General features: G+C 40.4%; 1 protein-coding gene across 1 annotated transcript; it reads left to right on the forward strand.

Moving 5' to 3' along the window:
• Nucleotides 1-591: 591 nt before the first annotated feature.
• Nucleotides 592-17,264, forward strand: LOC128940607 (patatin-like phospholipase domain-containing protein 2). Its single transcript, XM_054282131.1, has 9 exons — nt 592-818; nt 5,489-5,721; nt 6,080-6,145; nt 8,821-9,030; nt 10,106-10,166; nt 12,302-12,520; nt 12,842-12,974; nt 14,137-14,253; nt 15,322-17,264. The coding sequence occupies exons 1-9, from the start codon at nt 632-634 to the stop codon at nt 15,611-15,613; spliced, it is 1,518 nt and encodes a 505-aa protein (XP_054138106.1). The 5' UTR covers nt 592-631; the 3' UTR covers nt 15,614-17,264.
• Nucleotides 17,265-17,571: the final 307 nt, after the last annotated feature.

The raw sequence follows: 17,571 nt of genomic DNA on the forward strand, positions 1-17,571 counted from the left end.
CAGGGGCTGGGGAAGCGGCGCCGCCTCCCGCTGCCCGCCGTGCCCGGCAGATCCCAGATCCCTCCTTTCGGCACCCCAGCTCACCGATCCGAACCCACTGTGTCCCACTGATCCCGGACCCACTCTGACCCCGCACGCCACTGCACGTCACGAACCCCGGAGCCCACCGGGCGCCGTGTGGCGTTGGAAGGGCGGTGGGCGGGCCGGGCCCCTCTGGACCGCTTCGCTCGGGGCGGGACTGGGAGACAGGCAGGGCTGGGGTACCGGCGGAGGCTGCCCGAGGCAAGGGGTCCGAAGGGTCTGAGGGGACCGACGGCTCTGCGGAGAACGGGCGCAACGGGCGACGGGGGGGGCCCAGGGCTCGGATCGCACCGCGGATCGCACCGCGCCTACACAGGACGGGGGCGCGAGGAGGCGGGGCCTAATTTGCATCTGCCCTCTGGGTGGCTGGGGGCGCCTTGTGCCACCGAGCGGCGGCTCGGGATTGGCTGCGGCGCGGCCGGCGGCGGGGGCGCGGCCGCCGTGTAACGCTAGGGGCGGCCGTACCGGGCGCGCTCAGTCGCCGGGCAGCGGCCGCCGCCACCGGAGCGCTCCGTCCCCGCCGGCCCCAGCGCGCATCCCGCCGGCGACCATGCTGGACCGCGAGGGCGGCTGGAGCGTGTCCTTCGCCGGCTGCGGCTTCCTGGGCGTCTACCACATCGGCGCCGCCACCTGCCTGCAGGAGCGCGCCCCGCACGTCATCCGCGACGCGCGGCACATCTACGGCGCCTCCGCCGGGGCGCTCGCCGGCGCCGTCCTCGTCGGAGGCGGCTCTCTGGGTCAGCGGCGGGGCCGGGGAGAGCGGAGCGGGGCGAGGCGGACGGCAGGGGAGGGCCAGGTGCGGCGGGCAGGGCCCGGTGCGGCGCGGGGGGGCGGGCGCCGCGTCGGGGTCGGGCCGCGGGGTTCGCCGGGCCGGGCCGGCTCCGATTCTCTGCTTCGCTTTACCCCTAAAGCGTGTGCCCGTGGGTGGAATTACATCCGAGCGGGGTCCGTGGCGCAGGGAATGGTGCTGGCGATGCCCGGTCCGATCGCACACTCGCGCAGCCGGATGGTCGGAGCTCCTCCCGTGCGTGTCCCCCTGAGGGGCTGCTCTCGCCGCGCTGTCCAAAGTCCGGGAGTTACCTGGGAGAGCGGGAGGCGGCCGCGCCCTCACACCCTCAGAGCCAGTGGCCAGCCCCGCCATCAGCTGTAAACAAAGTGTTTGCGTTGTTGGGAAATGGAGCATCTATCTCCCTGCACGTGAAGTGCCGGGCAGCTTTATCTTGCTTCCTCCAAAGCTGCTCCTTTCTGGGGTAAGGCTAAGGGAGTTAAGGTCAGGGCTTAGGTTAGCTTTAACGTGCTTTTCTCTCTAATCTGGGCACGGTATATGTTGCAAAGGTCGCTTAGGTGTATGGTTAGAAACAGTAGATTGATTAAAATCACTGATTTTAATTGTCATTTAAACAATAGAGGTAATCTTGTGTTGTATTTATGCCGGATTAAAGATGTTAGTTTGAAAGAGAATGTAATGTGCTTTGTGAAATACACACCTATTTTCTAGCAGTATGAAAAATACACCTTACTTTTGCGTACTTAGGGCTCATGAATATACATTTTTCTAATTAATTGAACTTGACAAAAGCCATCAATATATCGAGGTGTTTAGGAAAAGCAGCAGGATTACAGTTTAAGAAAATATGTGAAATATCTGAAATGGTTTTCTTTCTAAACTAAAGGAATCCACTGAGTAACGCTTGTCTAGTTCATTACTCCATACTGATTGCTTTTTGCTAGCAGCAACCTTGACTAGTTTAGAACTAGAGGATTTTGCCAATTCAGATTTCATCTTAGGAGGAGAAAAATGAGTACCTCTTTTGAATTTAGAGAGGTTTGTGGGTTTTGCTTTTAAATTTCCAAGGAAAAAATCCACTGACAGAAACAAGCAGAAATTCTCTGTAAGTAAGGAGAGCAGTGCTTGTCCCTGCTGCTTTAGCTCCTGAGCTCTAGCACATAAGCTTAATTTCTTCAAAACTTTAGCAGTAAACTTTTGCTGCTTAATTTCATTTTGCTGTAATGTCCAAACATGACACACTTGAGTTATTATGACCCTGCTATTAGCTTTTGAAACAAATAATATTTTTCCCCAATAGCTGGTATTTTTAGAACATACCAAGTTTTAAATCTTAAGTCATTGTAAATGATTTGAGAAGGAAGCTGTCTTAAATATTTGAAGCACTCTTGAGCCCAGAAAACGTATATTGTTTATTTGGCAGTATGAGTTAATAACAGCTTTTAAATGGTTTAGCACTTTAATAATTAAGAGTTGTAGATTTCAAACTATTACCTTTCCCAGTTATTACCAATCTCATATGTCAACTGAGATATCTGATTTTCTCAAACTAATAGAATTTGTGTGTGGTCACTGTCCAAGGTAGCAGATTCCATGGGCAAGTGTTTTTCTACTGGGGGAAAAAACCCAAACAAAGGCATCACTTGCAAAATAACTCAAAACAACCTACATTCTTAAATCTGTGAATTGCTGTAAATTGACAAAACTAATAAGGTACTCCCATGCTAATTCTCTGAGTTTCTAGCTGCTGTGTTTTGTTAGCTTGTGTAGAAGCAGAGGATGGTAAATAAGCTGTAAAGAAACTGTTTTACAGTGATAATAAGATATATTTTGTGAGTTTGTATCATATGCCTCTCTTACTCTGATGTACATTAATGTGCAGTATTTGTGGTTCCTGCAGCTGGAGGTGTTAGCAAGTCCTGTGGTTTTTTATCACAGTTGCATTTTCCTGTGGGGAGACAGAGCCCAGCTCTTCCTAGAGGTGAGAGGAACAATGAGAGGCAGCAGGCACAAGCTGGAACCTGGTAAATTCAGATGAGGTGTAAGGAAAAGAAAGTTGCTATGAGAGTGGTAAAATAGTAGAACAGCTTCCCAGAGAGGTTGTGGGATCTCCACACTTGGAGATGTTTGGGGTTTGCCAGGACCCAGGCCTGAGCTGGTCTGTGTGCTAGTGCAAATCTGTGAGCAGAGGTTGTGGCTGAAATCTAAGTGCTGATTTAATTTCTTACAGCCTTGCAGTCAGATGTTTTAAGTGAAACGTTTTCTCTTTGACTCAGATTGCCTGCTGGATAGGTGGGGAGTCTGTGGAACTTCAAAAGTGGATAAATACAAACATTCTTCTCATGAATGGAGAAGAAAAGTGTACTTTTATGGACTGACAAAGAGATTTCTCTCATTAAATTTGGGGGAGGTTGGGAAGCTTAGCCATGAGTGTTGTTTTGAGGATGAAGTGCATTCCAGGCTATTCCAAACTGGAATGTTGAAGTTGCACTGCTTGGATGTCCTGTAGATCTGATATTTTGATGGTGCTGTGATCATCCATTCCAGTGAGGCACTTAGAGCAGATTTAGTGCAGGCTGCAAATACAATGGCAGCTTTTACTCAGTGAAATGAATGAACAGTTAACAAACAATTAGAAATCAGAATGCAGAACTATAACAGGAAACAGTTCCATTTATTAGGAATATTAATTTCTTTAGCTCTCCTGTGCTTCAAAAATAAAACAGATGGACCAAGACCTGTCTAAAATCCCAGTTTGACTTGAGCTCTAGCCCTTAGTCCCTTTTGGAGAAGTTCCTGTTTTGGAATACACCAACCTAAGAGGTACCTGTATTTTAGTCCTGTTGGAAAGGAAGGGAGAAGGAAAAGAAGTTGGACTACTTTGAAAAGAAGTTGGACTACTACTATTTTGTTGAATTATTAACAAAAAGCTTTCTAAATTTTCAGTGTTTAAGATCACATACTCTTAGATAGAAGTTCTCCTTTTTTGTTTTTTCTTTTTTTTTCCTTGATTTGGAGCCCTTCCAGGGTTTAAAATAGGTTACAATAAACAAAATATGTCATCTTTTTTTTGTCTTTTTTTTTCCTATGAGCTACTTTGAGCATAGAAAATCTTGTATGTGGAGACAATGGGTAACTGCTAAATCAAATTGTATGTGTTGGTTTGTATTTTAGAAAAATCAAGTGAATTGCTTGATTTTTCAAAGTATTTATTTTGGAAATGGTAATTATTGTATATACTCCAAGACTGCTCGTCCTGGCCAGAGTTATGGTAGGTCGGTATCTCATGCTCCTAAAACGTGGCTATTTTTAGAAAGTTTAGAAGACTGAGCATAGCTAAATAAAAAAAAGGAGTTGGTAATGAGTGTCTGGATGCAGGGAAAATTAGAACTGCTAGAACTGCCTGATTCTGCTTTTGGAAGTAAGTTTGTCACTGGTCAGAATGTGACTTGTGCAGTTTTTTTATTTGTGTGTAAAATGTGTTTTACTAAGATAAACATGTATTTAACTATGTTAGTTAGCTGTGTCTAAATTGTTTTCTGTCTTCTGGGGTAGGGTTGGTGTCAGGCTACCTGTGTCAGTGGATTTGTGGCCCAGGATTTCCCTCTGTGAGGATGGAATGAAACAATTGAAGTGGTAAAAACGAAGTGTGTCTGATACCTCAGATTTTGTAGAGATGCTCTTTTGGACATAGACTCTTGGTTGAGAATGATAAATGTTTAGTTAATGCTGTTTGAGAGGGGAATAACGTTGTAGAAATGTAATATTTCTGGAAATTAATCTGTGCTCAAAGGCTTAAGCAGAGTTGTTGCCAGTGCAGTGCTCACATTTAAACTGATAAATTTAATTTATCTGTTCTAGCAAGCTCAAGTATGTAAGTTCTGAAAATAATTTTTAGAATCCTATCACTCAGGTTGATAAGGGGTTACTTTGAGCTTCTCACCCTCTCCTTTACCAAACTGACAAGCAATTTCCTCAAAGTGTGTCCTGGAGAAATGTGACATTCTAAGTTCAAACAAACCATTGCAGGTGGATGAGTTGCTCTTCCTCCTGTGACTAAATGTTGGGAATATTTTAGTGTTCATCAGGGACAGCCCTGTATTCTGTAGTGGTTTGAAGCTCCCAAGCATAGATTTAATTGGAGAAAAGATTATAATGTGTCTGTTAGTGTAAAAATGCACCTACCTGTCATTCCTACCAGATCACACTTCATGCTCCCTTTAGTGTGTTTATGTATCAATGAGGAAAAATTTTGCCCTGAAACCTTAAGTTTGGTTCATCTTTTTTTTTTTCCCCCCTCAAAAAATGCATTTCTGGAATGATTAATTCCTTATGCAGGTGTCTCATATGGGTATTTTACACTTAGAATCTACATCTTAATGACATATTAGTAGCTTAATCTTCACCAAGAGATCTTTTTGAAAGTTCAATTTATTTTTTTTTTGTCTCTCAGAAAACTCCTAAACTCATTAACCATGTTGGGGAGTTACTTAATCTGTTAAAAAGCTCTTGCATTTTCATTCTAGTACTAAGAGAGATAAGTTGGAGCTCTAGATATGCTTTATTAGGCCAAATGTGGGTTGTGTTTCTGCTGTTAAATTCAATGTATTTTCTTTCCAGCTCAGGCTTGTGCAGATGTTCTGGCATTAGCCAAAGAAGCTAGAAAGCGAAATCTGGGTCCTCTTCATCCTTCCTTTAATGTGATAAAGATAATAAGAGATGGGCTGATGAGAAATCTTCCAGAAAACACGCACCAGTTGTCATCAGGCAGACTGTGTATTTCACTAACCAGAGTATCAGATGGCAAGAATGCCTTGATATCTAATTTTAACTCTAAAGAAGAAGTTATACAGGTATGTTTCTTTTTGGCAACTTTTAGAAACTTCTATACTTATTTAATTCTATACTTACTTTAGAAACTTCTTTCTGCTTTAAGCATTTTAGATATTCTTACTCTGACAGTGTTTTAAAGAGGAATTCAAGCATTTTTAAACCAGATTAATGTACTGCTTTTCCCAGTCTTTGTGTCTGTGAACTGTTTTAGGGAGGAGTGCAAGGGATCAGTCATAAAAAAGGAAAAATGCCTTAAAAGTGCAGTGGATCTAATGAAACTATAGTCTTAGCAAATAAGAACTTATTTTATAAAGATAAATGCTTATGTCAGTAATGGAACAGTTAACATTTAATTTTTATGGTCTCATTTTCTTACAGGCTCTAATCTGTAGTTCATTTGTCCCTATTTATTGTGGTCTCATTCCACCATCATTTAGAGGTGTGGTAAGTCTCTATTGTTAAGATTTAAAAACAGTTCTAGCTATTCTAAAAAGAGTGCATGTGGGGTATTTTGTTATCCTACTGTAAAGAATATAACTTCATAGTTGCTTCTAGTACTGTAGCTGTAACAACTTTCCAAAAAAAGACAGAAACACTGAATGTGTGGAAGATATTACATGTATTTTAACACAAGTATTTAACACACTTATTGTCTCTCTGTCCCTCCTCTGCCCTGTAAAATTCATTAGTAAAAGAAAAAGATATAAGGAATATGTAACCTATGAATCAATATTTATTGAAGGAAGTGATGCTCTTTCACCTACACAAATTTACAGGAAGAGTCACCTGAAATTTTTGAAAAAAATGTCTTGTAATATAGTTTATTGTGTATCTTCCTGTTCTCCCTGTAGGGATATCTGCCTTACTACTGGAATAAAAGTTCTGTGTTCAGTTAGGTGCAGACAAAGCTTTCCATTGCCATCTGGCATTTGTATTCAGTGTAAGAAAGCTTACTTTTTAGAGGCAAAATATCAGTATATTAGTATGTTCTATTGCTTCTCAGGAACTGCTGGTTACAAAGCCTCTTAATACTTCATGACTGTACTGGGCTCTCTAAAATCCCCTGTTTAAGAGACAAAAACTGCAGGAAAGTTGGCATGGTTTGTTGTAGGTGTTATAATTACAGGGCTGGAAGCAGATCTGCATTTCAAATCAAGGCAGTGACATCGGTGCCTTTTTGTTACCCTGTTCTATTCACTTACATTTGCTTTCTCTCCAACTCTGGTGCTCTTTGCACAAGGAGAAGGGAAGGAAGAAAGAAAACTTTAAATGTCTTTGATTACACACTGTTCTCAAGGCAATTTGCAAGTATTAAAAGGTCAATAATGGATGTAAAATGTTTTTGTGGTTTTTTTTTTCCTTCATGCTGAAATTTAAGCAAAAGTGATTAGAACTGTATAGGGATTTTCTTTATCTGTAGTTCTAAACCTTGTATGTCTCCTTAAACTCTTCCAGATTAAAGGTGTTATGAAAACAGGACATTGGACTACATCCAAGGTTTAGGTGGATCCAGGCTAATCTGGCTGTTCAGTTCTTGTCACCAGACAACAATGTTATTTTAAAAGGCTTAGTTCAGAGTACAAAAACATACAAGGGATGCTTTATTTGGCCATATTTTGAGGAAAGGAAGGCATAATTCTATTATTTCAATCTTTGTAATTATTTCTAGACTATTTTAATGCTTAGGAGGCATTTTTTGATGTAACTTGATAAGAATACCACAGTTACATATGCTTGGCATGACTCCTATAGGCTTAAGCACAACAGAATGTCAAAAATATAAACTTCGGGGCATTTTGCTGTTTACTGCTTGGGATTCCTGCCTATATACTGTAAAACAAAGGCTTAAGGATAACATTTAAAAGGGGTATCTAACTGCCAATTCAAAAGCTTTTGTGTATGGTGGCTTTCATTTGTTTTTTTACTCTTTCAAATACAGCAGTGGTTTTAGATTTAAAAAATGACTTGGAGGAACAGCTGAGCAGGTACTCCAAATCATGAAAATAATTTAGATCAGTAGAACAGTGACTCAGATATATACTTCCTACTTCCACCTTTTAATAATTTTCATGAGAAGGGTCCTCCTTTGCCAGACCTGTTGTATTTTATTTATGTCACAAAGGACTTTGGGATTTCACTTGTACTTCAGTGATTGCATTACACACCTAAAGTTTGGCAGGAGCTGCATGCTGCTGGGTCCAGAAGGTATCCTGGGAAGCTGACAGGCCATGAGCTGCCCTCTTCCTCATTCCTAATGTGTTTCTCAGAAATTCCTAATGTGTTTCTCAGAATGGTCAGGGCCTGAGTATCAGGGCAGCTGAAACTGATAATCCAGGTTGCTCCTGCTCAGATCAGTGCTCTGTTACATTTATGTTTGACAAGGACCTACAGTTTTGGGTTGCTGCCCTTTTAGGAAGGAGGACAGTGCAGCCTCTGAACCAGCAAAGCTGGTGGTGTGGGAGCAAGCCAGTTCCCTGTGGCCCACTGGAAAGCTGGCTGCTGCGAGTGAGTGGAGGGGGCTGTTTGTACCACTGCAGCTGCTGCACTAGACAGCAGTTACCCCAAAACAGAGCACTTTGGGGCTTGGATCTTAAAATGTCTGAGGTGGTGATGTATTAAAACTACAGAAATGGGTGATTCAGTGTGAAGGAGACAAAAGCATAACCTGAAACTTGCCCACGAAGCACAACGGGTGTCTGTGACTTGGCAATGTTTTGGAAGCACTGTCCATTTTTACTCACACTTTACTTATGTCCAAATTTTTTTTGATGCTTTTCTATCAAATTCTAATTATGAAGAGTACTTTCAAGTTAGAATGGTTTAGTATCTTGGAACTTGAACTTTGAAGCATGGAGCTGCTTTTCTCTGCGAGTTGTGTAGGATTATCATCTTTAAAAAATATACTGAAAAATCCCAAAGGGAATATGCTTGCACTGCCTATGGAACTATAGGTAGGAATGTTTATTGGCTTTAGAGAACAGATCATGGCACTCAAAATGCTTAGCTTGAGAGTACCAGGCTTAAGCTAGAGCCTTAAGTGCTGTTTCATTGTTGCATGGGGGACTGATGCTCTGACATTGCCAGCCCTTGAGATGTGTTGTTTCTGCTCCTTTTTGTAGCGCTACGTAGATGGAGGAATCAGTGACAACTTGCCTCACTATGAGTGTAAGAACACCATCACAGTGTCCCCTTTTGCTGGGGAGTGTGACATCTGTCCCAAGGGCAAGTCAGCCAACTTCCATGAGATGAACGTGACCAACACCAGCATTCAGTTCAGCCTGGGCAACCTTTACCGCTTGACACAGGCACTCTTTCCACCTGAGCCCAAGGTCAGCCCCTGCCTTCCTTTGCTTCATCTCTCCACATGAAAGCTTTTGCAGAAAGTTGCAGTGTCTTAGCTTTTCATCCAGTCACACAAACTTCTCTGTGGATGTATCTTGTTTTTATTTTTTCATGTTTTGTCTATGTCCTCCTTGGTTTTAGTTTCTCTCAGGCTAAATATGCGTATCCAGTTACTGGCTTTCAGTATTTATTTGGGAATTGTCACAGGATTCTATCATAAAATCAACACTGGGAAATGAACTACTGTTAGTTTGTAGTCCTTAAATGTTTGCTTGCTAAGAAATTAGAAGAAGTTCTAAAGTTTCATGGTTTTGTAAAGATCTTAATTAATACTTGTCACAGGCAAGTTGCCTTTAAACTTTGCTTATTGCTGTTAGTTGCAGAGCTGAAGAGGGAAATGCTTTTGAATTGCTGTTGTGAAAATTGGAAAAATAAAAAAATAAAACCAGACCTTTTCAACTGGCTTGGGATATAGTACAGCAAAGAAGCAATTTTTCTGACTGCTGCAGATATATTTAAACTGCAGGCTTTTTGACCACTTCAAGACAAATTCTAAATTCTACTTATGCAGGCTTTATTTTTTTTTCTTCTACTAGTACCCTTGTGCATGTGAGCTGGTATTGCATTTGGTAAAAGATATTTTCATAGCAAAGATAAGTCTGAGCTTGAGCATCAGAATTGCACAGCTGATTTTTCAAAGCTTTGGGAAGCAAGAAGCACTGGGAGGGAATGAGGGGAATTGACACATTCCAAATACCCTGTTTCATTGCTGCTAGCAGCTTCTGAAGAGCTAATCAAGGAAACAAGAGGGAAGTCTTCCAAACTGTGGGAATGCCATCATTCCATGCATCTTTAACAGCTGAAAGTTAATGGACATGATCACTTATTCATCATCACAGTAGCCATATTAACCTGAATCTGCTGTATTCCAGCAATTGTTAAGGTAGCTTTTTTTCTTACAATAGTGGAAGGTGGAGGAAAGTGGCTCTTTATTCTGCAAACTGTTGATCTGAAGTTGAAATTTCTTTTTATTTGTCTGACTCATTTACTCTATAATTGCAGGTGCTCGGAGAGATCTGTGAGCAGGGATATTTGGATGCTCTTAAATTCTTGAAGGAGAATGGTATGTTAAACTTTCAGATAATTACTGATTAAATGGTCTTAACCTAAGTTTAAAAAACAAACAAAAAAAAACCCAGATCAAAACAAACAAAAAGAGTGAGAGGGTTGTGTGTAGCTAAGAAGGGGATTGGTCTTTGAGAATTTTAGAAGGAACTTGATAGTTTTATTCTTGTAGAAATGCAACAGTTATAGTTCACCTGAGGTGAACTGTGCCACACAAAAATTGAACTTTCGGAGTTTTGTCAAATCTGTGTGAAGTAAATGTTAAGTGAAATTTCCAAAGAATTCCAGTTCTAGGCAAATCATATTATTACTTGGCTTTATCTTAATTGTGCAGAATGGGTATAGGCTACTGCTTCCCACTCCTCTGAAACTTGTACTTTCTATTACCTCCACTCTGCTGTCATCCAAGTGATTTTCTGGTAGTCCAGAAGTGGGAGCTGGCTAACAACGATAAAAACTCAGTTACAGACAAACCCTCTGAGTGAGACTAGACTTTAGAAGATGACAACTTATAATGGAGCAGTTGTTGACACCCAGATAAGTTTAGGAAGAAGAATTACGAGTTCTGCTACTCTACTCCTAGAATTCTAATAACATGTTTTATATTGATAAATATTGTTGCTCTGCAAGCTTTGAGACAAACAAGTTGAAAACAGTAACTTGATATTAGGATGAAGTTAGCCATGTGTTAAATGTGCCTGGGCCCTGTAGTCTTTGGATGCAGAAGCAAATTGGTACTGGGTCAGATCACAGGAATGGGAATAGAAATAGGACTTTTGCCCTATTACAGAAAGTACCAGCTGCAGGATGTGAGCAGTCATTGATGTACTCTGCTGATACCTGGTTACTGAATATTCAAGTTGTCTTGAAACAATTCTCTTCACTGAAGAACATCACAGTTCTGCTTAAGAGCTTGATTTTCTATAATGTTATTATTATGTGTTGTTATTATTATTATTTAATGAGAAAGTCTTGCTTTGTAGCTTTTACAATGTGATTAAAAGCACAAACTCTACAAAGAGCCTCTGGTTTGAGGTTGTCTGTGCTGAGCTGGGTTCTGTTGCTGTCCTGCACCCACAGGTTGCCTGTAGGCAAGTTTCCATCTGACACTGATATCTGACATTCCTTGCAGTTCTTCCTTGGTCTCTCTGCCCCATGTTCTCTCTGTATTGCACTATTGTCCTCCTTTTCACACTGCTAATCCTGTGATCAACTTTGTTTTTATTCTGTCACAGGGTTGTTTTGCGTTGAGCTTAAACAATGATAATTATAACCCTTCCAAGGTCATTCATTATGCATCACCTTTCTTATTATTTTAGCTGTAGGAATTAATTCCCCCCTTCCCATCTGTGACACTTCAAATATTTCCCTTTGCTAAATTCACTGTATATTCTTTTGACACTTGTCTTTTACTAGTACTTGCAGTTAGGATATAGGTTCTGTTGTATGCAGGTATAGATTCTATTCAAATTTGGTAATCTTGTTTCATATGTAATTTTAAAATTGTTTTCTGGAAATCAAGTGTAAATAGAATTCTTTTGTTTTTCTCTTTGTATTTGTGATCCAGTGCTTGTTTCTAAGGTAGTTATCAGTGCTATTTCTTAATTGGCACCAGTTTTGCAATGCAACCCATTTTGATTTAGATCTGTTCTTTGGATACAACTGGAAAAAATATTGTAACCTAGTTGCTTTCCTTTTCAACCCTTTTGTAGCAATGCCTCAAAGTACTCATGTGATACTTGGCCTGTCAAATTTCCCAAATATATGATGTGTTTTAGGTGTTTTCTTTCAAATACATATTAAATCAGCTTTCCTCCTCTCCTTTAAATCTTTTGCTTTCTTGCAGGAACACAATTTTGGTAAATGACTGTGTGTTTCCAGGGCAGTTTCACTTAATTGTTCACTTTTTTCCTTCTCTTTAGAACCTGTTTTAAAGTAAGACCTAAACCTTCAGAAGAGCCATCACTGTGATTAAACATTTGTGGGATCCTAAGAGCCAGATGCATTTGACATGGGGTAGATGATGGTGTTCCCTCAGGATAGATCTTTGCTCAGACACACAGACTTCAGGTGCTGTGCAGGTACTCAGGAGACTGTGGATCAAACCTAAGTGAAAGCTCTTGACTCTTTCAGGTATTCTGAATGACTCAATTTATATCCACTTGTCCTTCACAAAAAAAAACCCCCATGAGGCTGCACAACACCACATTGACCATGTGAAGAGAAGAAAATTGACAGAAAATAACGGAGTAGAAACTTTGAAAATGACCAGCCTAAATGACCAGCTAAAGCAAAACCCATGGCCTTTGGAGAAGAGCATATTTGAGAGTCTACCTCCCAGACTTCGTAAAGGTGCATGCTTCAGGCTGTTTCCTCTAACTCTGAGTGGCAAACTTTGACTTTTTTTTTTTTTCTTTTTTTACATTAATTCTTAGATTTATTGCTTAGGAGTTCTAGATAATGTGTTTTGTCCCTGTGCCATGAGTCTGTGTTCCCATATCTTAAAATATCATAGAGCAAGTTTATGGTCAGAGATTAATTCTTTCATTATCTAACTGAACTTTATTCAGTAACACTTGATAATATTGACTGGGTATTACAAAATTCTGTGAAAATTATTGAAACTGCTTTCAGATAGTAAGTAACATCTTTTCCCTAATAATTGTTCTTAAGCACTGCAGGAAGCTTGTAAAGAACAGAATGGGTTCTATGCTCAGTTCTCCAAGCTGTTCCCCATGCGGGTGATATCCTACCTGATGCTGCCCTACACACTCCCAGTGGAGTCTGCTTACTCGGTCGCTTTACGGTAAGGAACTTGTGAAGAGCTCTTCTAGAATTATCATCATTTTGGAAATGTGCTCTTTGAGAGCTTGTTCAGTGTTGGAGGCATTCTGGGATGCAATAATTCAAATGGTAACTGTCAAAATACCTATTATTTCTACCTATGTCATGCATCCTAAAGCCTATATAATCCAAGACTAGATAAATAAACATGTTAAGAAGCTTCTTAAATTATGTACTCATATTACTAATAGCTACCTTGTAATTGCTCAAAAGAAGCAGCCTTAGTTGTGCTTTCCAGGAATACATTCTTTACTATATTCTGCAGGGGTATCTGAACTCTCTCCACATCCTTCTTGTGCTTCTTTCTGAAGTCTGGAGTAAAATCCACTGTTTACTCACCATATAAATTCTCTTAGCAGTTTTGTTTAGGTTGACTGAAAGTTGTGCTCTTGAAGTAGGGCTTAATTTGATAAGTTTCAATTCTTGTCAAGGAGAAGTTATGCTCAATTCACCATGAATTCTGATCTTTGTGCTTGCTTAAGGGAATTCCAGTCCTTGAGCAGCAGATGTCATGACTATCTTTAGAAAATCTTGAAAAAATAGTTCTGGTAATCAAATCATATAGAACTCCAATGAAGTATTTTGTTTCTGTGCCACTGAATGCAGCACTTCCATGCCATTTTTGGTGGATGGGGAGGCAGCAAGTTTCTCCAGATGTCTCTGTGGGGTTTTCCTCCTTGCCCCATGCTGATGTTCCTGACTCCTGTTAAGGGGTATCATAAAGGAAAAAGTACAATTGGTACATTATTCTTGTTTTGCCTTCTCTTTGTTCTTCCATTATGCTTTTCTTTTGTTCTTCCTCTTCTACCTTGCTGTAAAGTGAGCAGAAAGCTCCTACCACAAAGGCCTTGGAGACAGGAATATTATGCAGGATTCCTGTGCTGGTCACAGGGTGTGGAATGTACATACTGGTCAGCCACTGAGAGATGCAGTGATTTGTGGTGCCCCTTTTCTTAGCTTGTAGAAGAGAGGTAAAAGGGTTAGAAGGGAATTCAGGGAGAAGAAATAGACACCTTGCTTAGGGGAAGTTGGTTTGGGGAGAAAAAAGCTGTTTGGATGTGGGACATTAATAACTGAGATTAAATCTCCTGCTTACAAAAGCTGTGTTTTGGTTTTGCCTGCAGGTTGGTGAACTGGTTTCCTGACATGCCTGCTGACGTTCGATGGATGCAGGAGCAGCTTTTTCGGATTGCTGCCACAGTTTATGCCCAGGCTAAAAGCAAGCTGTTCTGTACAGCCAGGTAAAGTGCAGTGCTGCTGCTTGCAAATGATGCAGTTTTAGAAATTCTCTATTTTTGAAATCAGTTAAAGTTGTTTCTTGAATAAGAAAAGCCAACACTAGTTGGCTTTTGAGGCATCTCTCTGAGCAAAAATGTATCTCTTGGTATACATTTGCTAGTCATCCTACTGTCCTCTCCTCAGTTACTTGATAGCACATGTAATCCAGTGTCTTTTCTTCCTTCTTAGTGATATTTCTGGTTCCTTTCCACAATACCTATAGGTTGGATATTAGGAAAAAAATTTTCATGGAGAGTCATAAAGTTCTGGAATGGCCTGCCCAGGGAGGTGGTGGAGTCACCATCCCTGGATGTGTTTAATAAAAGACTGGATGTGGCACTCGGTGCCATGGTTAGGGCATGGATTGGACTCAATGGTCTTGAAGGTCTCTTCCACCCTAGTCATTCTGTGAATAAATTTGGGGATTGCCACCTTCCTGCTTTTACCCTTATTTAGCAGTCTCTCATATTCCAGTTTTACCAATCCTGAGTTTCTTAATCTGAGACAGGCTTTGGGAAGACACAGAATCACAAGTTTGTCTCAGAAATAACTTCTAATAGGGGTTCTTTGCTCACTGCATCACGATTAAACAGAATCACGGTTTTCCTTGTGGAAAAGCAGCTCAAGCACGGTTGAAGTGTCTGTGTATGGCAAGTTGAGGTATTTTTGTTTGTGAGAGGGGTTGTGGCATGTTGTTTTGTTGGGTTTTTTTGTTGTTTGGAGTTGGTTTTATTTTCCCAAAAGCACTGCAAGAGGGAAGAGAAAACTTAAAAAAAAATAGGGTGTTCTTGGCTAAAACTTCAGTTTCCTGTTTCTCAAATTGGAAAAGGCTAACCTGGTGATTCAAGTGCTGGTTTAGTGTAGATAAGTTCTGTTCCAATTGTTCAGGTTAGTGATAACAAGCTGATTGTAAAGTGGAATGCAGAGATAGCCTTTGGGAAGGTAAATGACTGTATTTGCTATTTGTAAACATGACAAAAATGCCATTGAAACACTAATAATCTCCTTTTCCTTCCTTATTTTTTAAACAGGAAAGACAATTATGCATCACTAAGAAAATGTCAGACTGTCCCATCTACTGTGGAATTTCGTTCCTCATACTGCCACCTTAAAATGCCTCACTCTGCTGCACACATTGAGAGCTGGCTATGGGAATCTTCATGCTTCATGCAGTCAGCTGTGAAAAATGCTCCTGCTGATATCCAGGAGCAGTCTGACTTAAAGTCCTATCCTAATTTCCTCCCAAATCCTGATGAATCTGCATTGGAAATAGATGTTGACTCTTCCTCAGAGACAAGTTTCCAGACTGCTCCAGAGTATTAATAGGGAAGTACATCCCACAGTTTCCAAAATTGAAATTGGGAGAGAAAATTAAAACCTAGACTAGGGATCACTTTGTTTGTTGCCAATAAGTCTTGGGAAATTACTTGTTTACAGCTTCCTGACAAATCTGCCTTGGGACTCTTACTGTTTTAAGGATTATAAAAACAGTGGCTGCTATACTAAGTAACAGATTATAGCTCTGTCAAAGCACCAGCTCAATCAGCTCTACTAAGACTTGTAGTTAAACAGTGTCTCTCTGGAAATAAATCTTTTTAAAAATTCCTTCCAGCATAAAAATGTAAATTCTGTAAACAGATTGTTAGACAAACAGGCATAGATAACAGAACATTTTTTAAAATGGAATTCTTAACAATATTATGTGTTAGGATTACTTTTATAGCACTTAAATGAAATTGGATTTTTACTCCCTTAAGAGGAATACACAAGTGAATTTCTTAGTGGCCTCCAGTGTCAGTTTGCCTTATATTTAAACATACTGTTGTGTTTATGGAAAGTTGTCTGCAGAAGATACTGTAGGAACAATACTATTCTAGGTTGTTGTATGTACTCTGCAGTTCCTATTACCTTTTCTTTGTGTCTCTTTCTCTCCTGAAATACTTCAGGCAAAAATGGTGTGAGAAATGGGACACCTTCCCCTGAAGTATAAACAAGTACACTTTCAGTGACTTCAGAGGACTTTTTTCTTTTTTTTTTTTTGGAGTTTAACATAAAGGCTTAATACTTGATCAAGTATTGAAAATAGGTATAATAGTGACTGTGGTTAGTAGCAAGCACTATGTGGAGAAGGTGTTAAACTTTACAGAAGATGTTAACAAAAATCAATTTATAGCAAGTGGTGAATGATGTTTAGGTTGTCTCTCCAATTGTTGCCCCATTGTTTTTGGGGTATTTTTCCCCTCCAGTTCCAGAGATTTTTCTTTCCTTCTTTCACTTACCTGTTGCTAAAGGAAGAAAAAGAAAGGTGTCCCTCCTGTCTCAGTGAGGTAGGATGACCCAAAGGAAGTTTCCCAAGACTGTCAGGCACAGCAAAAGTGTAAGGCTTGGTGGAAGTATCAATATTCAGGGAGCTCTGCAGAGGTCTCAAATAATGGGTAGAAAATTTAGCCAAATCATACCTCTATTGAGAAATGGCAGCTTAAACCATTTCCACCACAAAGGTTCTGCATAATTTTAACAAAGACAATGCATTAGTGGATGAGGGCATCTGGGAAGGAAAGTAATGTTAGGATTAATTGCTGTTCTCATGGCTTATCAGGTCTTGTACAATTTTTGAGTAGAAGGAAACAATAATGGCTTTAAAGTTGATTTGCACATGTGTTTGGGGGAGCCTTTCAATCAAGAGGGAATCCTGTACAACCCAGGGAAGAGCTGCTTGAGGACCTCTTGTTCAGAGAAAGGGGTTGGATTGTGATGCTCAGGAGCTGGGATATGGGAGTGTGAGCTTTGGGCAAAATGTAGCACTTGAATTGGGCCTGCCTTTCAAACAGTGTCTCAGTTGTGATTTCCCTAAGCTTGGAGTGCTGCATTTTACAATATTCAAATGGATTTTAGGTTGGGGATGAAGTGCTGAGCTCTTTATTTCCGTACTCTACAAGGCTGGTGCTACTTTACTTCAACTCTTTTGTTCATTTTTTGGGTGTATATATCATCAGACTTGCAAGAAAAACTGTTGGAATTGTTACTCTAACCACAATTAAAATAGATAAGATCTGTTTTAAATTGTCTTCATTCATTAGTTTACCAGTTTGTTTTAGAATTAAATCAGGAATGCCAAGTTTTGCTTCTGGTCTTTGTTGGAATACTTCTATTAACTACATTTAAATCAACCTTAACCACTTTTTCTGTTGGGCACAGCTCCCGTTTTGTCTACTTTTTCTAAAATAAAAACACAACCTCTGTTACCATGGTCTCTGAGCTTTCTTGAGTGTAATTCACCC

The sequence above is a fragment of the Melozone crissalis genome, unplaced genomic scaffold, assembly GCF_028551555.1.
Source record: "Melozone crissalis strain CALT ecotype California unplaced genomic scaffold, PUWL_Pcris_2 ptg000033l_1, whole genome shotgun sequence".
Lineage (NCBI taxonomy): Eukaryota > Metazoa > Chordata > Aves > Passeriformes > Passerellidae > Melozone > Melozone crissalis.